The sequence below is a fragment of the Podarcis liolepis genome (genome assembly GCF_965112155.1).
Source record: "Podarcis liolepis genome assembly, chromosome: 2".
Taxonomy (NCBI): domain Eukaryota; kingdom Metazoa; phylum Chordata; class Lepidosauria; order Squamata; family Lacertidae; genus Podarcis; species Podarcis liolepis.
In genome coordinates, this window is record NC_139555.1 from 3,524,544 (window position 1) to 3,549,974 (window position 25,431).

The window sequence follows — 25,431 nt, forward strand, 5'->3', positions numbered from 1 at the left end:
TGCCAGTCCCTGGGGGATTAAAAGGCCACATCCTGCTCTTAGGAGCTGCTCAGACAGGCCCAGCAGGGAGTGGAATTGCAATGTGTACACACTCACAAGCTCTCTCTCTTGAGTCAGGAAGCACAGTGGGTGGGTGGGGAAAGGCAAAGGGGGGGGATAAACTTTAATTCTATCAGATGAGCTGTTTCCTCCTTGTCCCTATCACTATTATCAATAGTGTGTGTGTGTGTGTGTGTGTGTGTGTGTGTGTATGTGTGTATGCTGTGATTATTCTCCATCACCCCCTTTCCTCCACCCCACCTGCTCAGCTCATCAGACAGGGTTCAATAATCTTAATTTCCAAGTATTTCCAAGTCTCGATGCTGGTCATTCAGAAGAGCCAATTGCTGTGCCACCTGACCTTTCAAGCTTGCATGTGTCTGTATCTGTTCGTGCAATGCTTTTCCAGACAGTACAGCGCAATGTATCTGGCGAGGATTGAATTAGCCATGCTCTGCTTGGTTAATATGAATAAGTGGGATGTGCAGGGCCCAAGTAGGTATTTAAAGAGAACATGTTCCTGAGGAAGGGGGGGGGGGAGAGGAGAACCCTGTCACTCAGCATCTTCTAATAGAGAACTTCTGCTCTTGAACTTTTGCCTCTCTACTTGTCCTCTCAGCTGCCACTTCTGCTGCACTAGTTGGCATAAATGGGGGGGTGTCTTAAAGCCATTTGCAAAAGAGTTATTTGAAGCAGCATCTTGTCCCTTCTCCTTTAAACTTCAGAGGGAGTGTCTCCCATCCCCTGACACCACCTACCCACGTGCTTAAAAGACCCCTTTGTCAAATGCTTGAAGACAGCTGTCTTAAAGCTGCAAAGTGCTGCAAAGAAGCAATCTCCCCTCTCCTTTAAACAAGTGGGTGATAGCTGGGCAGGTGAGATAACTTCTTTACAGACCCCTTTGGATAACTGTGTGGCCCCTGCCCCAGGAGACCAAAGCTCTCAGGTTGGGAACCTCTACACAAAAGTGTAGCCTAGTTTGCTGGGTGGTTTTGCAGCTAAATGTAGATGGGGCTTTGTGAAAAGGAATGCAGTACACTGTGGGGTTATAGTCTCTCTCTCTTTTAATATATTATAGAATGCAGTTTATGTTTAATGTGTTAAAAAGAAAAGAAGAAAAAAGAAAAGAAGAAACAAAGGATGCAGAATTTAAGCATACAGTGGTGCCTCGCAAGATGAAATTAATTCGTTCCGCGAGTTTTTTCGTCTTGCGAAGCACGGTTTCGGAAAAGTTTTGGAAAAGCTTAAAAAATCACCAAAGTCTTCAAAAACCTCAAAAAAGGCTACCGCACCGCGTGCTATGAGTTGCTCCTCGAAGTCAAGTCACAACTGTATTAACGGTTTTAAGAAAAAGGAAACAAACTTGCAAGACGTTTCTGTCTTGCGAAGCAAGCCCATAGGGAAAATCGTCTTGCGAAGCAACTCAAAAAACCAAAAACCCTTTCGTCGTGCGAGTTTTCCGTCTTGTGAGGCATTCGTCTTGCGAGGTACCACTGTAATTGGTTTTTCTTTTCTCCTCTATTTTTGTTTTTGATACATAAGGTGGATGTACTGGACTGACTGGGAGGAAGACCCAAAAGACAGCAAGAGGGGAAAGATAGAAAAGGCTTGGATGGATGGCACCCACCGCACCATCTTCATCACCTCCAAAACTGTCCTGTGGCCCAATGGACTGAGCCTTGATATTCCGGCTAAGGTGCTGTACTGGGTGGATGCATTTTATGACCGGATTGAGATGGTTACGCTGGATGGCGCAGAACGCAAGGTCAGTATCAGCTCTGCTAATGCCTCTCACACTGGGGCATATTCCTGCCCTTTTCTTCAGTTACCTACACCTGCCTCCCTCTCTTTTCTGCCCAGTGATTTCATGCAAGGCTCAAGCACTTGTTTGCCTTGTGTCTCTGAGTTGTTTGTAAACTGTATTTGTTCCCTTTCTCTATCTGTATTTGTTCCCTTTCTCTATCTCTGGGCTTGAACCCATATGCAGAGTAATAGATATTCCTCTGACTGCTTTAACAGCTGCAGCATATCTAGCAAAAGGCACACCCCTGAAAGTGTGGGAGGATGGGAGGAGTGTAAAATTTTAATTGCTGGAGGTGTGTGCTTTAAGGATGAGGGTATAGCCTCCCAATGGAAGGAAAGGTGGCGGGGTCCCTATAGTGGGGAGATCCAGATTTATACTATTTTGAAGAATTGGGGCATTCAGAGTGGTGCTTTGGGAGGGAGGGACTTATGACACACCTCCCTGTAGCATCTCAGGTACCATCCAATAGGTTGCGTGTAACTCTAGTGTAGCTGCCAATAATCACTGCAAAACATTCATGGTGTTTGCCCTTGCAGAGACAAAAACATCTGTTTACCATCCACTTCAGTTTGCAGCTTGAATGCTGGTGAGCAGCAATTTCCGCATGATGAAAGTACAATGTTTGTAATAGTGCAGCATGGAATTCCATTTGCTGAAATCAATGGACACGATGAAAATAGGTTCAATAATTTCAGTGGGTCCGTTCTGAGTAGAACTCACTGAATACAACATTATATTTATTTATTTACATTATTGCATTTATCACAGGAACACAGGAGGTTTCTTTACACTGAGTCAGACCACTGTATTTCTAGCTCATTATCGCCCTACATCATCTGGCAGCAGCTCTCCAGGATTTCAAGGGCAAGGGTCTAACCCTAACTGAAGATTCTGGAATTGAACCTGGGTCCCTCTGCAGTTGCTCTAGCAGTCAGCTATTGGCCTATGCTGCATCTTAGGTCCGAAAAAGGCATCACTAGAGTGGTATTTGGGTGGTTAGTTAAGAAGAATCACAGCATATCTAGAAATGCCCATTTTTGTCTCTCTTTTTCCCTCCTCATGCAGGTTGTGTATGATGGTAACGAACTGAACCATGCCTTTGGGCTGTGCCACTATGACAACTTCCTTTTCTGGACAGAGTACCGGAGCGGTATCATCTATCGCTTGGACCAGACGTCCAAGACCGTTAAGCTTTTGCGCAATGAGCGTCCGCCAATCTTTGAGATCCGCATGTATGATGCTCAGCAGCAGCAAGGTGCGTGGCAGGACAGGCACAGGATGCGCTGATTTATTGCAACTCAGCCACTGACAGCTTCTTATCCAAGTAGGCTGTGGAGGAATACGAAAGGCACTGTAGGGAATCAGGATCCCAGGTAGTCGAGGCAGGGGACACACACACAGGTGGTACATTTATTATCTGCCCTCTGGTTTCTTGTGGTACAGAAAGGACCTTTTAATTTTTTCAGGCACTAAGGCAGAACCTAAGTGCAGTTTTGCATGGCAAAGTATTGCTGTGGTTACTTACAACTGCAAAAAGCCATGTTTGTAGATACATCTTTGTCTGAGACGCAATCAGCACAATGGTGTGCTGAGCGATTCAAATGAGGATGGTTGTTTGAATCTCTGTGGGATCAATGAGCTTGCCCAACTCAGATTCATGCTATCGGCTTGCTACATTGCTTTAGATGCCTTCTGTAAACGTATTTATTTCAGTAAGCCTTCTCAGACATGTAATTTAGTTACCTATATAGATAGCAATAAAATTATTGATTTTGTGTTTTAATGATAATTATTTTGCTACAATATGTGGATTTTAATTATGTTTTATCTACAGTTTTATTATTCATACTACTTAGAGAGCTATTTGATTAATTGATAAATCTTTTTGAATTCAAAAAGAATTTCTAAGTTCCTTATAAGATCTTAATATTTTAAAGTTCCCTAGACTTTTGAATTGAAGTTCATAGTTACCCATACAGTGCTGTGGTCTAGGATGCTCTGCCTTCAGTTGGGTGAAAGTGAGTAAAGGAGAGTTGGATAAGAAGGAGCAGGAGTCTCTGAATATATCTTATATTCATCAGGAACTGGACTGGATTTTTTCATCTGTTACATCCATTTTATTTTACCTACATAGGCACACTGACATAAGGTTTAGATCATGGATGTACATAGTCTTAGTTAGGGCAAAGTGTTAATTAGGTCTCCTGCTTTGTCAGCAGTTCCAGCGTTTTCTTCAAAACAGTCCAAGACTGTTATGGTTTTTAGTATCTTGTTGGTTATGATGTTTTCTTAACCTTATCACCAGGCTCTTATTACCCAAAATGTCAGTGTCTCACATGGCTGTCTCTACGATTCAACAGCGTTCCAAGCAGCTTCTGCAAAGTATCACGTTGATGAACTTTTCCATCACTGTTATCCATTTTGATCCATCAAACCTGCTCAAAAGTTGATGCTGGTCCTTAGAAAGGGTATAACATTAGGAACTTTGACCTAGGCCAGTGATGGCAAACATTTTATAGACCGATATAATAAGCGTCACTTATTTATTCACAAAGTGCCAACATGGCAATTTAAGCTGAGTACTGAGGTTTTAGTTTAGAAAAAACAACATATTTTGTCTTAAAAGAAAAACACAATAACAGAGCTTTCAGTGATACAAGCAACTTGTAAAAGTTTGCATTAAGATGATCCAAACTCTAGCCCGAGCAAGCATTTTTGGCGTTGGCTCTCTGAGTGCATGCAGAGCGGCGGCCGCCATTTTCTGAAAGGGCCCCAGGGGCTGCCCCATGTGCTAGCCCCACTCCCTTGCCCAGCCCCGACCTGCCCCTACGCAGAGTGTCCGGACGGAGGGTGTGCAAAGCCTCAACCTTGAAGCTGGAGGAGGAAGGCAGCTGCTCGGAACTCTTGTCGGTCCACCAACGCGGCATTGCGCCTCTGAGCACGTGCAGAGCGCTGTACCCTCCCCACCCACAGCGGAGGCTCCCCAAGGGAAAATGCATGCCCTGGGGGTTGTGGCTCCGTTTTGCACTCTCCAACGCTCCATCCGAGGCGCTTCTACTTGGGCACAAGTCCCAGAATCCACGCCCAGCCTCTGAAAACAACATGAGTGCCTGCTTGGGGACAGCGTCACATATCCGAATGGGACCAATGCCCCACCCGACCCTTCCCTTTGCGCCTCCCTGGCCACCAGGGTGCCTCCTTGGTCCTGGCATCCCACACGGAGTGTCTGAGCAAAAACAGCCCTAAAAGGGCTGCAGCAGATGGGCCACTTTGGGGATTTTGGCTCTTTACTGTCCTGCTTGTGAAGCATCTGAAACTGAGGGCCCACTATAATCATTGCTGGTGCTATTTCGTAACCTGCTCGCGCAAAATACTAATTGCCACAATATGCTCTGGAAGCCTCTGTGCAATTGGGTACAATGAACTCTAAAGCATAGCTGCAACCCCGTTTTGGAAAGAGCCGGCGCCCTGGCGGGCATCGCATCCCGCTCCTGCCGCACAGTTTCCTACACTGACCTGCCATACACATGGTGCTCCGGCCACCCAAGTTGAGCTGAGGACTGTATGCGCCACCCTTGCCTTCTGCCAGCTCTGTGCTGGGGTGATGGCGTGCGTGCCCACCCACAGAGAGGGCTCTGAGTGCCCCCTCTGGCACGCGTGCCATAGGTTCACCACCTAGGTCCACCTAGTACAGTTTAGTCCTGTCTATGAACTTTTTATTCAGGAGACATCCAGCCTATCTAACTAGAGTTCCTTGCAAGTCTGTACATAGTAAACATGTGGATAGATATCTATCATTGGAGTAAATCATCTGCTCAATAAAATAGGTGCACAAAAATTTACAACCCTTGTATAAAATTAAAATACTAAAACAAGTTTAAAATTACTTCAACTTTCTAAGCATCTGGGTAGGCCTGTCTAAACAGGCATGTTTTAGCAGTGTGTAAGAGAGGCAAATAAACCTCCCAAGAGCTTAAAGGGCTTCTGGTACCTGGTATTTTTGTTGCTTCCCTTTTGTGTTTAGTTTAGTTTAGTTGCTCCTGTTCTCCCGTTTCTGCAGATACTGGAGCCCGGACGGGGGGAAACAGTTTCTTCAGTTTAATGGACTCTTCATGCCTTATTGCTCTTCTGTAGTCACCAAGGTTCCTTTTAATTGTTCTGCCAGGTGCATGGGCATGACCTGTCTGGAAATGGAACCTGTGCATATGGCCTTTCCCATAAAATGGGTCTTTCTCATAAAATTAGTATCCTCCTCCTGGGGTGCCAGTTTTGTGGCCCTGTCCTCATGCGATTGACCCTGTCCTTGGGGACAGGTTATTTGGAGAGCGCCTACTGGCTGCATGGGCTTCTGCTCATGAATAAGCTGCTCTCTTGCTTCTGGGAGAACCTTCACAGGGGACCGTGGTATAGGGATTAAAGTGAGAGGAAGTAAGGAAGAAGAAGGCTTACAGAACAACAACAAAAAAGATAAACAATGCTAGAGAAAAGCTAGCTTGAAATTGATGACTACAGGAACAAGCACTCAGAGAAAGAACTTGGCGTCGGAGGTTTCAAAAATATATGCAGATACCTCAAAAATCTCCAGAGCTAAAACTGTGATTGCAGTTGTATTTGGGGTGGGGAGATAGGAGTTGTGTTGGGATAGACAGGTCCCAGGAGCAACCTGATTAAAGTACAGAATTAAAGAGTGAACTCCCTACATAAACACCATTCTTTCCATTTCCCTCCCACTGAAACATTTTCCGCTGGTCTCTCTTGGTTTTTCTTCCTTCCGTATGTCACAGGCGTTCTTACCTGTGAAAATGTGGCTCAGCTTCTCTTATTCCCTATCCTTTTTGCAGTTGGCTCCAACAGCTGCCGGGTAAACAATGGAGGCTGCAGCAGCCTTTGCCTCGCCATCCCCAAAGACAGGCGGTGTGCCTGTGCAGAGGACCAGATTTTGGCACCAGATAACGTCACCTGCCAAGGTAACAATGTGCAGAACGCAAGTGTGATAGACAAGAGATTTCTAGAGTTTAACATTCCCTAGTTCCTGTCTGCATCCTGGAAGGTAGCATATATAAAGCAGCTTACTTTGAGATTCCAGACAGTTGTGTGATTAACACCTTCCCAGAGACAGTCTAGCATACAGTGGTCACTTGCAGGTGTTTTGAGTTCTCTGCTACTAAAGTGTCAGGTACCATCTCCAGATAAACACTGTCTTGTTGATAATACTATATGTTGATGATTGCACTGTGGAGCTGTAGTTTATTTAGTTATTTATTGAAACTTCATCAAGCAGACTCTAAATATAGTTTGGCAAAACACCATTTCCCCCTTTTCCCCTTTGGAAAATGCCTCTCATTTAAACTCTCCCACATCAAACTGTCCTCTTTTTCTTCCCTGTCTAGCCAACCCATCCTACATCCCACCTCCTCAGTGCCAGCATGGGGAGTTTGCGTGCAAGAACAGCCGCTGTATACAGGAGCGCTGGAAATGTGATGGTGACAACGACTGCCTGGACAACAGCGATGAGGCACCTGAGCTGTGCCGTGCGTATTTGCTTGGGAACACCAGGGGGCTCTCCTTGACCAGTTCCGCTTTCTCTTGGGTCAGGATGGTCATATGCCCTGGGCAGGTCTGCACTCAGCGTATACAGACCGTGCATGCCCTGGCTCAACTCACATGATGTTGGTCAATCCAAAGTGTTTTTTCAGTTGATAGAGAAGTCTGAAATTGAAGGATCGGGATTTGAAATTGAGGTGTGGGAGTCAATCCTGGATTGCATATTTAGCTTTGCGTCTACAGAAACAGACAAAACTGATGGGACCCGGGAGCCTGAAGTAATCCATGCCAGTATTCCATGCTCCTCTTCCTGCCCCACTCCTGCCTGCCCTTTGGACACTGCCAACGCCCTGGGCATTTAAAACAAGAGATTGTGTTGCAGGGACATAATTGGTTATCTGATGTAAGATGTAGCATCATAAAACTGTAGAGTTGGAAGAGACCCAAAGGTCATCCAGTCCAGCCCCCTGCAATACAGGAGTCTCAACTAAAGCATCCATGATAGGTGGTCATCCAACCTCTGCTTGAAAAGCTCCAAGGAAGGGGAGTCCACTGCCTCCTGAGGGAGCTTTCATTTAAAAGCAAGTTGCTTGCTCATATGGTTCCGTAGGAAAGTCTGGAAATGTTTCCACGCCTTTCTCTCTCTTCCCTTTTGCCATCACTAAATCTACGGAACAGTGGACAGTGAAACAGTGGTTCAGGGACCATAGCTCAGTGGTAGAGTAGCTGCTTTGCATGCAGAAAGTCCCCCATTCAACCTCTGGCATCTCCAGTTATCAGAATCAGGTAGCAAGTGACAGGAAACACGTTTCTATAGCCGAGACTCCAGAGAGAGAGGCAGGGATGAACAACTGATCTGGTATAAGACAGCTTTCTAGGAAACAGAATAAATTGTGTGAGGATTAGTCAATTTATTCAGATCTCACAACAAATGTTTTGAGTTGCTGAATTTGATGAGTTTGTCAAAGAATTTCACATAGCTTTGTGTTTCTGATCTCAAGTATATTACTCTGGTAAGGGAGGAGGGATATTCTTACCCAGTTTCAGATTATTGCAATGTGTGTAGGGGAAAAGAATGGTCTTGAACTTTGAGGTCCTAAGCTAGAACCCACCCTTTGCCACCCTCCAGATCAGCACACCTGCCCCTCGGACCGTTTCAAGTGTGAGAACAACCGCTGCATCCCGAACCGCTGGCTGTGTGATGGGGACAATGACTGTGGGAATAATGAAGACGAGTCTAACTCGACGTGCTCTGGTGAGAGCCCTTATCTTATCCATCCATCCATCAATCAATCAATCAATCAATCAATCAATCACATTTTTACAAAATCCTATCCTTCCTCCAAGGAGCTCAGGCTACCTTCCTGTCTTATCTTTACAAACACTTACGGTGGTTGTTTGCTGAATGTAGAGTGGGCCCATAGAGTGTAGTGTTAGGTGGTTTAATGCTGTCACCTTTCTGGTCTGTGCTTATATTGTTAACAATCCTTGCTATTTGAATTTTGACTCTATAATTGCTAGGGGGCAGGCAGATCACTCAAATTCTGTATCAATCGACTTTTACATGTGTTCCTATTTAAGCCTGTTGTGTCCCATTTTTGCATCAATTTGCATGGAATTCTTACTCAGAAAAATAGAAACAGGTATTCACTTTTACAAGGTCTGAGAGCTGCCTTTTAAAATGGATATTCTTTTGCCACCTACTTCCAAGTGGCTAAAACATAAGATGTCTTGACTATTTTATTGCTTATGTGTTTGCCTCCCTGGGCTCCTTTGGGAGGGAAGGCCGGGTATAAGTAAGTAAAATGGATAAATAAAAATGCATCATTGACTGCTGCACTTACTCAAAAGAGAGCTGCAAGTGTCGCTCGGTGGGTGTGGAAGGGATGTGCCATTACTACTGCTAAAGGTGGTATATTAGAACAGCTGTTTACAATCAACAGTAAACAAAGAAACAAAACAAAGAGTACAGCATCATGGCTTATTTGATACTTATTTGATACTTGCCTTATTTGATGTCACTTTAGCTAGTGTTCTTACACATTTAACTGTCCACTTAAAACATAGGAAAAAGATCTTGATATTTTGAAAATGAATGAACAGTGACCCCTTCTCTATAAATGTATCATTTTGAGGGTTATATTGAACTCCTAAGGCCAGTTTTGTATATATGCAATGCTATATCATATATAAGGGGGGGGATGTGTGTCATTCTCCTGCTGGGAATTCTATTAATTTCACACCCCCAGTTTATAGTAAAACCTAAGCAGCTTACTAAAAATAAAAATAAAACCTTGAAATTGTGAGTAAAAGATTGCTAAAATATGTATTAAAACACTTAAAAGATAATTAAAATCATTTCCCCCCCCCTTAGGTTACATTCATCAGATTAGATTACATGCTATTAAAAATCCATGAACATTGTTATTCCTGGATTTATAAGTTTAAATCTTGGTTCCATTTTTTTCTTGAAGGTGATATTGGTTTGAACCACTGGCCTATTTTCAGACAGTAAAGCATATAATTAACCAGTCAGATTTAGTGCCTTGTGTTTTGTTAGTCATGTTTCAGTTGATGTCATGCAATGCAGTTTTCTTTTCTTAGCCAAGAGTTTATATAATATATGATGGGTTTGGAAGGTATTGAAAAAAGGGTGGATGATAACCATCCATAAGTGTTGTTAACTTCTCAGAAGAAATTACCTGTATTGGCAGCCATAGTTGTCCCCCATACAATCTCACTGGGAGAAATCACACATCATCTTACCTTGTTGCTCCCAGGGCGCTTGCTGCCCCATTTTTAACATGTGTGGTGGTAGACCCCAGTATTTTTTAGCTGCTGACACAGCTATTACCTGGTTGGGGTAGCGAGAAAGATATTCTGAAAGGTAACCTCAGACTACCTCCTAGTAATGTAAGTGCTTCAAAAACATGGGAAATCTAAAGGCTAATTACATATCTTCCCCTTAATCCAGGAGATGTGGCTCAGGTTGGTTTACATCAGAATGCAGGGCAATCAGATTCCTCAGCATCCCTGATAAGTGGCCCTTTAGATGCCCCATTGGACAGTGGTGATATGCCATCTCTACAAACATGCTTCTTTTGCATATTCGGATCTTCCCATTAGCCTTGTTCTAGCTCTCCTTGTGTATTCTGACATTTTCAGGTACCTCCAGTAACGTTGCTTCTCTTATTCATTACCTCTTGTCTCTCCACCCAGCTCGTACCTGCCCTACCAACCAGTTCTCCTGTGCCAGCGGCCGTTGTATACCGATCTCCTGGACCTGCGACTTGGATGATGACTGTGGGGATCGCTCTGATGAGTCAGCCTCATGTGGTGAGTGATGGAAGATGTTCCAGTGTATATGCAGGCCCCACTTTCCGAATGCTTGCTATGCGAAAATCCCCTTATCCGAACAGGAGGAATTAGTACTCAAACTTTGCTATACATACCACAGATTCAGATATCTGAACAGCCAGAGTTTGCCCACTTCCTAATTTGTTTGTGCTTTGCTGGTCAGTGGCAGCTATTTTGGGGCATGCAGGGAGGGCGGGCTAAAGGGGTGCGGAGACACTCGCTTGAGTACATGCCAGGATACCAACCCTTTAAAAGCATTCTGGACATTGAGATAGATGCTGCTAACACTGTTGTTGTTTTGCCTCTGCAGCTTACCCAACTTGTTTCCCTCTGACCCAGTTCACTTGCCACAATGGCCGCTGCATCAACATCAACTGGAGATGTGACAATGGTAAGTGCCACGTACCTGACTGATAGCCTGCTGTGGTGATTGAAATAGTGAGATCAGAAACAAGGGGAGGCTAGCTGTGATGGGAGATAGGGGATTATTTAGGAAAGGGAGGGCTTGGCTTCTTTTTTCCACATTTGCAGTCTCTGCATGGTACCATTCTGTTTGCTTTAATATGCCCCCTGCTCATGTGTGCATGGGGGGGGGCTCACCTTCTATCTGATGGTACTAGGCTGTCTGTAGCCTCATGAGCTGCCCTTTTCTCCCCCAAGAAACCCCGTTCAAAAGAAGCCAGCGGGTGGGCAATGCAAGCACAAAACTTCTTGGTCTTCCCATCCTGACCTTCCTAACAAGGACAGGTTTCCTGGTGCCATTTTACAGCTGAGTTAAATGCGTAATTCCATTCCACCAAGGCATTTAATGTGAACCAAGGAAGGTTTAGCATACATGGACTTGAATCAGGTTTACCTTAAGCCAGGTGTAGGGAACCTTTGGCCCTCCAGATGCTGCTGAACTACAACTCCAATACTCCTGGAATTCCTCACTTGTAAGAAATCATTATTTTGGTGTGGCAGCGTCTGCACTTCAGAGCTCCCTACCTGTTGGCATCAAACAGGCACCTTCATTGTGTTATTTTTGCACCTGCTTAAAACATTTCCATTTCAGCTAGCCTATTCAGACACATAGGTGTTGGCATGTTCTTCTTAGTTTACACCTGAGTCTAATTGTTTTAAAAATGTTTTTAATTGCACATTTTTAACTTTTTTTATTGATAATTTAATGTTTCTTGTAAACTGCAAGTGAATTGTTTTTTTAAAAAATCAAGTGGTATACAAATTTTCTTAAATCAAAATAAATATACCAGATCCCTGGTCACTGACCATGTGTCAGGGCTGGTTCATATGCAGGTCAGCATGGAGACTCAGAGACTCAAAGTAAAGTTAGCTTTTTATTAGGAAAAATAGCATACAATCAGAGAGCACCACAGGGCATGGCTTGCTCCCAGTAGTGCAGTTGCCAAGACTGGCTGTCTTCCCCTCCGACTTCCTTCTGAAGCTCCTTCTTAACCAGATGTCTTCCAAGCAGCCTTAAAGCCCCTTAGGGAGGCCCCCCCGCTCTGTTTTTCTTGTTTGGCTACATGTGAAGCTCTGTGTGTCCTTGGAGACAAGGGTGGAGGGGAGCTTAATACTGTGGGACTGGGCAGTCCCTGTGAAACTGCTGTAGCTCCTGCCCCTCCTTCTCCGCTGCACCTGAATTGCTTCCCTCTGCTTCCTGCCCTGCCCTTGAACGGCTTTCTACCTCTGACTCTTCTCTCTCCCTCGAGCCTGTTGCTTCTTCAGCATCCCAGCCTCCTTCCTCCTCTGACCTGTCTTTTGTGTCCCACCACCACTTCCCTGCTTCAGAGCCTTCCTCCTCTGCAGCTTCCCTTGGGGGTTCTTCAGATGAACCTCTCATCACTCTTCTTCATCCAGCCAGTTCCTAAAACCTTGCTTGCTGGGGCTGATAAGAGTTGCAGTTCAGCAACATATGGTGGACCATAGGCTCCCCACACCTGCCCTAAGTCCTCATCTGCTCATTAATTACATTGCATGATTGGGCTGATCTGAAGATTTCAGTGCTTTCAAATCCACCCCCCTTAAACGGTCAAAGATGGAATGTTGGAGATTGATGTGGGATAGGCTTGCACCCCAATATCATTTCATAAGTGGATAGATTTAGTTTCAAGCTCAGAATCTTAAGGGCCCGATTCACCAGATTCAAGTGGTTAAACTTTGTCTGGATTGTACCACTTCAAGTTGCAGGTATGGGTCTGCATTTTTGAACGCCCCCCCCCCCCAAAAACAAACCCTGCATTTACAACATTTGCATATCAGCAAGAAAGGTCAGACTTTGCCTTCCAACTGAGATGCTTGTTTTCTGTATGCTGGGATCTTTTTGGGGGAGGAGTGGCAACAATGCTCCTCTGCACCCTGAAATTGGAAAAAGTCCCAAGAGAAAGAGAAAGCTTTACCACTTGTTTCTGCTGACTATGTAAACTGTCTCTATGCAGGACTGTGAGTAGTAGGTAATGGGAAAGGAAATTACCGTATTTTTCGCTCCATTGGACGCACCGGACCATAGGAGGGGGAGAACAGGGAAATTTTTTTTCCTTGTTCTCCCCCTCTAAAACAAGATGCGTTCAAGGTACATTCACCAGAGCTTGTGGGGCTGGCGGGGGGGGGGGGAGCGCTGCTTTCCCCCACCCCCAGCCTCAAAGATCCCTGAAGCCTTTGGAGCCCAGCGCCCCGCTGCCCTGCAGAGGTTTGCGCGCAGCCATCCCCAAGCTAGAACAGCGAGACGGAGCCCTCCGTCTCACTGTTCTGGCTTGGGAACAGCCTTGCTAATTTTTGGAGGGGAAAATGTGCGTCCTATAGAACGAAAAATACAGTATCCCCTGGTCAGTTGACTATTAACCCTGATGCTATTTTTGTTGATTTTTTTCATTTCTTTTGGAGAGCATGTCTGGGGAGCATGTGTTTTAAACATCTTGGTGAAGTGCAGCATGTTGTCACCTCTTTTTCTCTGTGTCAATACGTTGTATTTAGGGAAAGTTTGGGACTAATGTGGGCGAGGTTAGGAAGAGAAGAGAGACAAAGCCTATTGCTGCCCCAACAGGGTGGGCTTTGATGATCTTCTGGTTCTTCCCTGACCTCTGACTCTATGGCTGCCATCTAGTTCTGAGGATTGTTGTTCACTGGGATAGGAAAAGAGCTGCAGGGTCAACTTAGGAGAGAAACCATAATTCTACTAGAGCTCATTCTTTGCATGTCAAAGGTCAGTTCCTGTTGAAAAAAGAAGAGTATCAGGTGGCATGTGATGGAGCAGCCCCCTCTCTGGCTAAGACCCTGGAGAGCTGCTGTCAGTCAGAGTAGAGAATATTGGACTAAATGAGCAAATAGCCTTGCCTGGTTTAAAGCAACTTCTTAGGTTCCTGTGAGCTCTAACAAAATTCCTAAACCTAGAATATTGTCTGCATGTTTTGCCTTGCACTTAAATAAGTAAAAACGCTAGGAGCTTGCTTGCCTAGTAGACTTAAGCACACACAAGTTCAGATGGATTTTTGGAATGGACACTGAATTTCAGGGAATGGGCCTAGAATCTCCATGAAAGGTGCCCCAGAGCTTCAGCCTTCCCCCAAAGTCTCAGGATCACTTTGCCCCAGTCCAGAGAAATAGGGTGTGAGCTCTGTCCACGGCTTCTCATTCCCCCTTTATGACTCTCCTGTTCTGCCTTCCGCCCCGTTCATACTCTGTCTTTTAACATATCTGTACATCACCATTTTCGTATTTGATTTCCTTTTTCATGTTGAGTGAGTGTGTGTGTGTGTGTGTGTGTGTGTGTGTGTGTGTTTTCACTTTGCCCACTCTTCTGTCTTCTCTGGTTGGTTTCTGTTTCAGAAAAGGATTGTGGGGATGGCTCTGACGAAAAGAACTGTCCAAAAGCTACCGGTTAGTGCATAGATCAACATGCACCACAACTCTTTCCCGCTTTCTGGTCTCTAAGATCCTTGTCACTTTTCTTCACAAGTCCAGTCACTGCAGGAAAACACAAAGCAAAACTCCCACTTCCTGTCCTTAGTTTTTCTGATGAAGATCATTTGATGTACCCATTCTGCAAATTCAAAGAGCCATTCCTGGCGCCTGCTTTCAGCTATAGTTGTTCACATCTGTATGATGGGAGCTGCTGTCACTACTTCATGTGTCCCTCTGATACTCGGCCACTGCTTCTATTACTCAAGTGTCAAATACTTGTTTTGCTTAGCTGTTGTGATTCAGTCATGCAGCCCTGCCTTACTTGCCCTCGCGTGTAAGTAGGTTCCACTTTGGTGATGCTTCCAGCCTCCAAAGAAGGGGTAGCCAGTGTGGTGCCCTTCCAGATGTTGCTGGACTCCAGCTCCCATCATCAGTACTAATCATTGGCCATGTTTGCTGGGGCTGGTGGGAGTTGGAGACCAGCAACATCTGGAGGAGCACCAAACTGGTTCCTCCTGCCCCAAAATGAGAGAGTGAGAGTGAAAAGCAGAACGAGAGAAAGAGATAAAAGGGGTGGTCCCACCTCCTGCCACCACATGGCTCCCACCAGGTTACCTCCAATGAAATGTGGCCCCACACCAACCTTGGATTAAGGCCCATTGAGTTCAGTGCTGAGTAGACATGTGTAGGATTGTACCAGGAAGGTAAGCAGGTGAATGCAAACTGAACTTAAGAGCGCCACATTCTCACACCGTGATGCATATCAGTGTAAATGCTAGTGCATTAGATTAAGCCTGCTGGCAAGCAAAATGGGAGGGGAAGAAGGCCACTCATCCTTTTGTGTACCTCCTTTTGCTCTAGAATTTGGCAAGTAGACTGCAATGACGGGAGGTGGAGAAGAGGAGCAATGATTTAGATCACCAAAGCCAAGAGAAACTCTAGCGATACAAATGGTTTTGTCAGTCACTGGTTTTGCTGCAGGGAGCGGAAAATTCAATAATGCAAAACAAATATGGAAACATTTTCAGGCTCAAGTATTTTAGAGAAAAGCCTGTCCCCATTTAGAAACCGAGGAGTCCCTTAAAAGCAGCTTCAGGATCTTGAATGAGGTCTGTTCCAAACTGCACATGCACAGACATTCACATATACACACACACATACACACACCATTGTATACATATAATTTGGTTTCCAAGGTATGAATAGATGTTGCTGATGCCCCAAACCACAAGTAAGATTGGCTCCTAACTTCATCCATTCCCACTGCCCCATGGTGCATGAGGTGATCTATGCAATTTCTGTGTTTTCATTTTTATCAATTTTTATTACTGTTATTATTATCATCACTATTACTACTGCTAACTTTTTAGTTGCTTTACTAGTGGCAAGAGCTCTTGGGACTGTGGGGAGCATGCTTGGCTGGAGTTTGCATGGGATGGGAATGTGCCGTTAGCTCAGACAGTGGGTGCATTGCTGAAATACCTTGAGACATTCCAGCTGCTTGTCAGCCAGAGGGGTCTTCTTCCAGAGGGTGTGTGGGAAGGGTAGCTCCTACACCTGCAGACCTAGGCAGCCCCTGACCCTTCCTTCTTCCTTCCTCCTCCTTCCAGACAATGACTGTGGGGATAACAGCGATGAAGCTGGCTGCAGCCATTCCTGCTCCAGCAACCAGTTCAAATGCAACAGTGGGCGCTGCATCCCGGTGCACTGGACCTGTGATGGGGATAACGACTGTGGGGACTACAGCGATGAGACCCACGCCAACTGCACCAACCAGGGTGAGGAGGAGTCGGAGTCAAGATGAGCCAGGCAGCACATTCCCAGCACCAAGAACATCTTTGAAATTCTGCACAGGCAAAACCTAAATCCTGTGAGCATAGGACAGAGGAAGCTGCCTTATATGGAGTCTGACCATTGGTCCGTCTAGCTCAGCATTGCCTGCTGACTGATAGTGGCTTTCCAGGATCTCAAAAAGGTTCTTTCCTGATCCTATGTGGAGATGCCAGGGAATGAACCTGGGACCTTATGCAGGCAAAACAGATTTGTCTACCATTGAGCTGTGGCCTCCATCCCTGTACCATTGAGTTACAGCCCTTATATGCTAACTTGGTTTAGCACCACTTACAGAGGTCTGCTGCTTTTTTGGTTTTTTTGTGCAGCTTTCCCTCTTTCTTCCCTGTGGTGGTGGTATGGGCCCCCCTCCCTCAACCCATTCAGAATTTGAAACTTACTTGAGAGGGAATCCCCTGTTCAAAACCTACTTGGCAAGACACATGCCATGCCAGCTTCCCTTACCACCTGGCTGGCTTCCAGTCCTAGTCACCAGCTGTGACCTGGTTTCACATTCTGTGCCCCTCTCATTCCATCCCCAGCCACACGTCCACCCGGAGGTTGCCACACCGATGAGTTCCAGTGCCGGCTAGACGCACTCTGCATTCCTATGCGCTGGCGTTGTGATGGTGACACCGACTGCATGGACTCCAGTGATGAGAAGAACTGTGAAGGTGTCACACACGTCTGCGATCCAAATGTCAAGTTTGGCTGCAAGGACTCTGGTAATTGTTTTGCATTACAGAGGTGGCGATGAAGGCATCCTCGTCCAGGCAGCTCTCGTGCACGGTTCCAGCACCTTTGGCGAGCCAGTGTGGGGTAGCGGTTGGAGTGTTTGAGTGAGGAGACCTTGGTTTGAATCTCCACTCAGTCCCCATTTCTCAGCCTTGACCAACTAGGTTTGCTGCAAGGATAAATGATGGGTCTGAGGAAAAATGGAGTTATCCTGTGCTCCTAGTTGTTTACTCTTGCCCAAGGTAGGTAGTCTGAGGTCTGCAGTGCCACCATGTAGTTTACCCCCATATAGTCCCACTCCTGTTCCTTCAGATCTTTGCTAGAGACCATGTTTTGTGTTCTCTCATATTCAGAATTGCTCCAGTTCTGTCTACAAATAAGGGTGATCATGCATACATACCTCTTGATGATGTACAATTCATTGGAGGGGGTGAAATTAGCTGGTTCATGAAACTATTAATGCTCTTGGGCACAAACTTACTGATTGTTTCAGGCATGCAGCTAGGATCCCATGACATGCAGATACTCCTTCAAAGAGCCCTTGCCTTCCTCAAATCCCTTGATTCCCTTGCCCTTTTCTGTCAGCTTCTCTGTCAGCTAAGCTGACAACTTTTCCTTTTCTTTCAGAAATTGGACTGGAAAATTGTGACAGCTTTATTCCCTGAGTAGCTGGAATGTTCATGAACATTCTGTGGCATTAGTAGATAGGTAGCCGTGTTGGTCTGCCATAGTCAAAATAAAAAAAATTCCTTCCAGTAGCACCTTAAAGACCAACTAAGTTAGTTCTTGGTATGAGCTTTCGTGTGCATGCACACTTCTTCAGATACACGGTGTATCTGAAGAAGTGTGCATGCACACGAAAGCTCATACCAAGAACTAACTTAGTTGGTCTTTAAGGTGCTACTGGAAGGAATTTTTTTTATTTATTCTGTGGCATCACACCCAACTCAACCAGTGACCCTCATAATCACTATACTGTAGAGATGCCTTTTTTTTAGTACCTCAGTGTCTTCAGGGGTTGTGTGTTGAAATAGTTAGTTTTGCCAGTCCCCTTCTGGTGTTTCATATATGTTTATTGTCTCCTCTCCTTGTAGCCCGCTGTATCAGCAAGGCTTGGGTATGTGATGGGGACAATGATTGTGAGGACAACTCTGATGAAGAGAACTGTGAGTCCCTGGTATGCAAGCCGCCTTCACATACTTGTGCCAACAACACATCAGTCTGCCTCCCTCCGGAAAAGCTGTGTGATGGCAGAAATGACTGCAAGGATGGGTCTGATGAAGGAAAGCTGTGTGGTGAGTGTGAGGTGGAGAACTGTCTCCAGTCTTCCTTTCTCTAGGAGCACAGTGACCCAGGGGACCAGACTTGCTTTCCAGTTCTCTGTGTGTATGTTTTTGTAGGAAACCAGGACCCCTCAGCTTTGTGCCTTGTTCTGGATCTAGCCGCGACATGCTGTTATCTGTCTGGCATGGCTGATAGGGTGCCAGAAACCCCAGTTGAAATACTGCTTCAGCCAGGTGCTTGCTAGGCAGTTGCACTGTTATACTCTTAACCTTAGGTGCCTATCAGCAATATTGGGATGGTACTTTGCAACCTGTGCTTTACAGGGATGCTGTAAATATTACTGAGATTATGCATGTGCTTTGTGAATGCTCAGAACATGCTATAAAAGCGGAAGGTTTTTAATTGTTTCTAGAATGTTTTTGATTATATGGTTCTTGAGTCTTTTGCCACCCTGGGCTCCTTTGGGAGGGTGGGCAGGATGTAAAATGAATACATAAATAATAAATAGTGCTCCGTCCTTCTTTAATTTCACCATCTCTTCTTATTCAGTCAGATCAGATGGTTCACCACCACTGTGGGCCCTGGAATAGGCAATATGCCATAGGCAGGGCTGTCTTGAACAACTTGGGCATGTAGCCAGATTTCCCTTAATGACTCTGTGGTTTGTTTCTGATCTCCTGTAGACCTCTGCTCTCTGAGCAATGGGGGCTGCAGCCACAACTGCACGGTTGCACCAGGTGAGGGCATTGCCTGCTCTTGCCCCTTGGGCATGGAGTTGGGTAGCGACAACAAGACCTGCCAGATCCAGAGCTACTGTGCCAAGCGCCTCAAGTGCAGTCAGAAGTGTGAGCAGGACAAATACAATGTGAAGTGCTCTTGCTACGAGGGCTGGATGCTGGAGGGCGATGGCGAGAGCTGCCGCAGCATGGGTAAGTAAATAACTCGATGGAACTTGCGTGTCAGTGTTCTACCTGTTGTGTAGGACAAGGGTTGCGGAACAATGGTATCAGGTTCTCAGATGCATTGCAGGAATGGCTCTAGATCCCCTGCTCTGTGGGCATGTGCAGGGCTGTTTCACACATTAAATAAAGAGCAGCAAGCAGATTTCAGTATATACTCAATAGCTGGGAGATGTGGCTTTCTCAACTCCCTTACGAAGAAATCTCTTTAATATTTTCAAGCACCAGTTCATCACTTTTACCTTTTACATACTTTAAGTATATTCAGAAGGAAGGGAGGGATATAAATTGAATAAATAACAATAATTAAAACATCCTAGTTATGCACCCATTATACACAGTTGTGTGGAAAGGTGCTGCTGAGCTAGTGAAACTGCTCATTTCCCTGCAAGGTTTCTTATGAGATCTAAAGAGGTGTCACAAAGCACTTGGGGTCTGTTTCCTAGTAAGCCACCTTACATTGGAGGATGAGGTGCCCCACTGCACTTTCTGGGTTTAAAATCAATTACTTCCTTAGCCGGGAGGCTGAGGTGCTTGCTTACGAGTAGGCACAGTGCTCCATAATGTGGAAAATTGTGGAGGATTGAGGAGGTTCACTTCAAGGAAGAACTCACGTCTTCGTAACCAGGCCTGGAAATTGACTCCCTATGGTATGTGGCTGAAAGCTGCGACAACATTTGCCTAGGCATATCCCATAGGGACAAATTGGTTTGAATTTGTCTTTAGTCCTTGAAGAAAAACATAGAAGATGACATGGAAACCTCCACCCTTTAGGTCCACCTCTGTCCAGGATATCTGCTTCTGTTCTGCCCTGCAGGCAGACCTGGGCAGCCCCTCTGTGACAATAGCAGCACCAAGCATCTCACTTGCAACACTAGGGCCTCTGTTGAACAGCAGGGCATTGTTAGATCTGGGTGGAGGGGAGGGGAATGTGGCCTGGTCCCTTGAACCTGCTTTGTATGCATAGCGGATATGGGGTCTGTCCAAGGTTCCTGCCTTTTTGCTAAATTAAATGGAAAAGGGAGTCCAAGAGGAGTGGGGGGTGGGCAAGTGGAGTGAGGTGCACGGGCGGAGGGAGAGAAACGAAACTTAGTGTATTCTGGCAGCCAAGAAACACAGCAATGTTCCTGTCATTTGGGGACTTGCCCTCATTCAGCAGTGTTGCAGTTGGCAGGCACAAGAAAGGCTGCTCTGTTTCCAGTGCCCCAGGAAGGAATGGAATTGCAAAAGTGGGGAAGGAGAGACAACAAGTTTGCTTTTTGGGTTTTTTTCAAATGATGCATGTTCTTCATTTGCAATAAGCCCTGATTTTCCTTGTAATGATGAAGGAAAAGCTAAGTGGCCCATCATGATAGGGCTCTGGGAATTTGAACCCGGGACATGAGTAGCAGAGTGCAGCCCAGCAATCCCTTGTTCACATATCTGTCAGTACTATTGATAATGACTTATGATGATGATGGTCGTGATTAAGTCTGCAGTCTAGCTCATGATGGGCATGAGCAGATCAGGGATGAATTCAAAGGCTGAAAGAGCAAAGTGGAGGAGGAGGAGGAGGAGGAGAAGAAGAAGAAGAAATTATTGGAAGAAGTTTCCAATTCCTTATTGAAGTTACTCCAACCCCGTTCTTGTGCATTAGTTCTAAAACACAAAAGTGCAATGGCACCAGTAATCCACAGCCCTCTCTCAATTTTCAGACCCCTTTAAGCCTTTCATCATATTTTCCAACCGCCATGAGATCCGGCGCATTGATCTGCACAAGGGGGATTACAGTGTCTTAGTGCCAGGCTTGCGGAACACCATTGCCCTGGACTTCCATCTGAACCAGAGCTCCCTCTACTGGACGGATGTGGTGGAAGACAAGATATACCGGGGAAAGCTGCATGAGAATGGAGGTGAGTGCTTGGTATAAAGAGGAGGGTTGCCGAAGCCTTGTTGTCTTCCTTAAACTCCCCCTCCCACCCAAAAAGAAAAGTATTCATCTTAGTGTGAGCTATGCTCACAGCCCACCCTTATCAGGATAATACTTCTTGGTTCTCTTCATGGGCAGCTGCCCCCCCCATCAGGTCAATCAATAAATATACCTAACTAGCTGAGGTTCTGCCCCCCTTCCCACATAAATCCTGGCTACGCCCATGGTCCTCTTGGTTTGAAGTCGCAGATTGTATCATGAGGAAGGAAGGAAGTGTCCCTCGGCTGTCTCAGGTTTAGTCTGAAATTCCTGCCTTTTGTTTGTTTACTTTTTACATGAAGAATCTAGCTGGGTTCATTGCCAATGCCTCACATTTCATTGTTTTCTGAGCTGCCCTCTCCACATGATTTGTGGAACTCTAAAATAAAATTATTAAAATTCAACAGCGGAGTTGGTGTGGTAAGGTATTTTTGACACTTTTCCTGGCTACTGTGCCTTTAGTTAGCAGCTTCTGCCTCTTAGGTGCTTCCCCTTCAGCACAACTTGTTGGTCAGTTCCTCTTCCCTTGGCTAGGAGGGGGAGCAATTACCCCTTCCCTTCCCCTTCCCCTTCCCCTTCCCCTTCCCCTTCCCCTTCCCCTCCTCCCCTCCTCCCCTCCCCTCTTTTTCTTTTTCTTTTTTAAACATTGTAAAACAGCATTTTTATGTAATGAAATAAAGTGGTTTCAGGAGCTATATTCAGTGGAGAAGGAACAGGGGGAATTGCTTAACTCTTTCCTCACCAACTTTTTTCTCTCCCCCAATCCTTCCCAGCATTGCATATGTGTGCCTTGCAAGGGTAAACAGGCATCTGAAACATTGCTGGTTGGGTGGGATTTGGGAAATGGCTTTTTGGAGGGGGATTTGAAGCAGAAAATCAGAAGGCAGTAAAATGTTCCATGTCCCTCTGCTACATTGCTCAGAATCTCCTTCGTGATACTCCCCCCCCCCCATGGATGTCAGACAGATATCCACAAGCCTGGGGAGACCATGGGAGTTCCCGCTGAACAAATCCAGCTTCTCCTCAAACTTTTTTTTAAAAAGAAGATCTCTCTCAGTCTTATACCAGAAAAAATGCTATACAAGTGCCACAATTTCAAAGAGTGTTCTTCCACAGTGGGCTCATTCCTGATTGTGTGTGTGTGTGTGTGTGTGTGTGTGTGTGTGTGTGGACCAGTGGCGTAGTGTGGGTTGTCAGCACCCGGGGCAAGGCAAGTAATTTGCACCCCCTAACCCGTGGATTTGTTCCCCCTAACCCCCAGATGTTGCGCCCGGTGCGGCCGGCCCCCCTGCACCCCCCATGCTACGCCACTGGTGTGGACAGAGCTTTGAAATCCAAACGATCAGGGAGTATTGGCACTCCTGTGTCAAAATACCATTTTCTGAGCAATTGCTGAGGTCCTGCCCTATAACAGGAAGCTTCTCGTAATGCTCAGGGAAGCTGAATAAATAGAGAGGTAGCAGGCTGAGTCCCTGTGATGGGGAACAAATGCTCTTGGGGTTGATTAGATGAGCGTTTCTAATTTGTGGACACTAATTGGCAGCCGGTTAACTTGGGGCACAGCAGGCCTTCGGTTTCAATCCAGTTCAATGAGACGTTATCCTCAAACAAGGCAGGCAAGTGTTACTAAGTACATGTGTGCGAAGGACAGGCCTCTCTTAACCTGGAACCCCATAGAAGATTGACCCTCCCCCCACCATTGTCTTTTAACTCCCCAGGCTAGGGACAGTTGGCAGCTCCTTAAAAAGCACACATTAAGCCACATCTCAAAGATGCATTGAACAAGCACACCACAAAACACTGTAGGAGACAACTGTCTCCAGCTCTAGGAAGTAGACAAGAAGGTGGTCATATGTCATTGGTTCTCTCTGTTGCCCACTCTGCTTGGTTGCAGCCCTGTTTATTTCCAAGAAAGCTCACAGACCTAGTCACCACAACCTCTTTACATCTGTGAACCCTCAGGATCCCACAGCATCAGGCATGATCCAGCTAAAACGTGGTCACATCCTTTCTTCCTGCCCCTTTATTCAAAATTATTTAGAGGGCAGCAGGAGGTGAGAGGGGAGGCCAAAGGAATCCTCCCCTTCATTTTTGAATGGCTGTCTTTTTTCTCTGTGAGATGCCCATACGACACATGGTGGGAGCCCTGTGGGAAACTGGGACATGTGGAGAGGGCTTTGGGGAGAGAGCAGCTCTTCAGTGTGAGCCGGTCCGTCTGTCCTCTGCACTTCTCTTGCCTCTGTTGCTGGCCTCCTATAAGCTGCAGCATTCAGTCCGCTTGTTAATGATACTGTCTTTCTTTTAAATGCTGATCATTATGTGGGAGTTAATTAGCATTCCAGGAGTTTCCTTAATGGTAATTACAGCCTGACAGTTGCCTCAACAAAGAGCGGGAGCCTAACCTGATTAGTGCCTCCAAGCGGCTGATGATTTCAGATAGGTGGAGACCTCGGGTGGCAGTAGGGCACCAGGGTGCAGCTGGGAGGGGTCCAGCTGCAGGGAGGCAGACTCAATAGAAATAAGAACTGCCACCTTTAGCTTGGCTGTGGCTTTCTAGAAAGTGGCAGCCCTTTTGGTAGGGAGCCTGATTTGATTAGCCTGCCCATAGCCGTCTCTCTTGTTCTCAACAGCTGCATCTAAAATGATGTCTTAGCCTTCCACATTGCCCAAGGCTAGGCTATATATATATATATATATATATATATATATATATATATATATGCAGGTTTTGGTGTCTTCGGGTGTCTTCCCGTGTAAGAGTTGGGGTGTCTAGGCGACGTTTCGACGAGGTCTCACTCGTCATCTTCAGGCTGGTGCTTTCGGCTTCTTGATCCCTGAGCAGGATCTCAGTGTTCCAGTAACAAGAAGCCGAAAGCACCAGCCTGAAGATGACGAGTGAGACCTCGTCGAAACGTCGCCTAGACACCCCAACTCTTACACGGGAAGACACCCGAAGACACCAAAACCTGCATTCCTGTACCCGTGAAAATCTACGAAAGCAAATATATATATATATATCTATATATATCTATATCTATATCTATATCTATATCTATCTATCTATCTATCTATCTATCTATCTATCTATCTATCTATCTATATATTTATTACATTTCCACCCCACCTTTCCTCCAAGGACCTCAAGGTGGCATACGTGGCTCTCTCTCCACGATAGCCAGCGCGGCACCACTCAAGTTCAATTCCTGACCAGAGTTTTGAGTGAGTTCTGAGTCACGCTTGCTGGAGGCCCAATACTTATGCATATGTTGTGTTTTATCCCTTGGTTGCTGCATTGAACGGAACTGTGCACACATGCGTATGTGTAGCTGAAGCCTCATCTTAGTGAAATGGGAACAGATGGCAGCTACCTTAGAGAAACTGCAGTTTTACCCTCAGGAAGGGGTTTTCAAATTGTGGTCTGTGGACTACCAGTGGTCTGCAGGCTTCATTCAGGGTGTCTGCAGCATTCATACTGATTTTTAATTGTATTTTTGTTGCTTTTTCTTACGTTGTATTTTATTGCATTACACTTTGAATTTTATGGAAAGCGAATTGTAATACAATTAAATTAAATGTAAGAAATAAAAGAAGCAATAAAAATGTAGTTAAAAACCATACAGCATCTAGCACATGGCAGCACAGCTGCTGCAGTAGGCAGAAACATAATTATGTGCTGTACCATGACCCTCAGCAATTTTCAAGTGGTCAATGCAGGAAAAATGGTTTGGGAGCTATTGCCCATGGGGAAATACTTACTGTATATAGTTAATTAAAACATTCCTACCCTGCTTTTCAGCCAGTAAGTCTCTCAGAGCAGTTTACGTTAGAATAAAAGCAATCAAAATTGCAATCAAAACTACTTGACACAGAGGAAAAGAGCATGTGGAGGGAAGAGAAAAGCATTAAATATTGTGTTTGTTTCTTGCAATGAAAACTTTAGAACCAAATCACACAACAATTATTCACTTGGCATTTGGGAAGAGAGCCAGCAAATGAATTCCTGAGCTGATTCTCGAACATCCCACTTGGAA

At 45.5% G+C, this 25,431-nt stretch overlaps 1 protein-coding gene across 3 annotated transcripts in view; it reads left to right on the forward strand.

Moving 5' to 3' along the window:
* Positions 1-25,431, forward strand: part of LRP1 (LDL receptor related protein 1) — a 326,669-nt gene that overhangs the window by 196,551 nt on the left and 104,687 nt on the right. For all 3 annotated transcript variants that reach the window (XM_083486061.1, XM_083486059.1, XM_083486060.1), the window contains 12 exons: positions 1,582-1,804; positions 2,909-3,098; positions 6,685-6,810; positions 7,234-7,374; positions 8,517-8,642; positions 10,607-10,723; positions 11,055-11,135; positions 16,255-16,422; positions 17,017-17,199; positions 18,304-18,504; positions 19,177-19,422; positions 21,147-21,344. In XM_083486061.1, the coding sequence (XP_083342187.1) occupies positions 1,582-1,804; positions 2,909-3,098; positions 6,685-6,810; positions 7,234-7,374; positions 8,517-8,642; positions 10,607-10,723; positions 11,055-11,135; positions 16,255-16,422; positions 17,017-17,199; positions 18,304-18,504; positions 19,177-19,422; positions 21,147-21,344 (2,000 nt within the window). The remainder of the gene's footprint in view (positions 1-1,581; positions 1,805-2,908; positions 3,099-6,684; positions 6,811-7,233; positions 7,375-8,516; positions 8,643-10,606; positions 10,724-11,054; positions 11,136-16,254; positions 16,423-17,016; positions 17,200-18,303; positions 18,505-19,176; positions 19,423-21,146; positions 21,345-25,431) is intronic.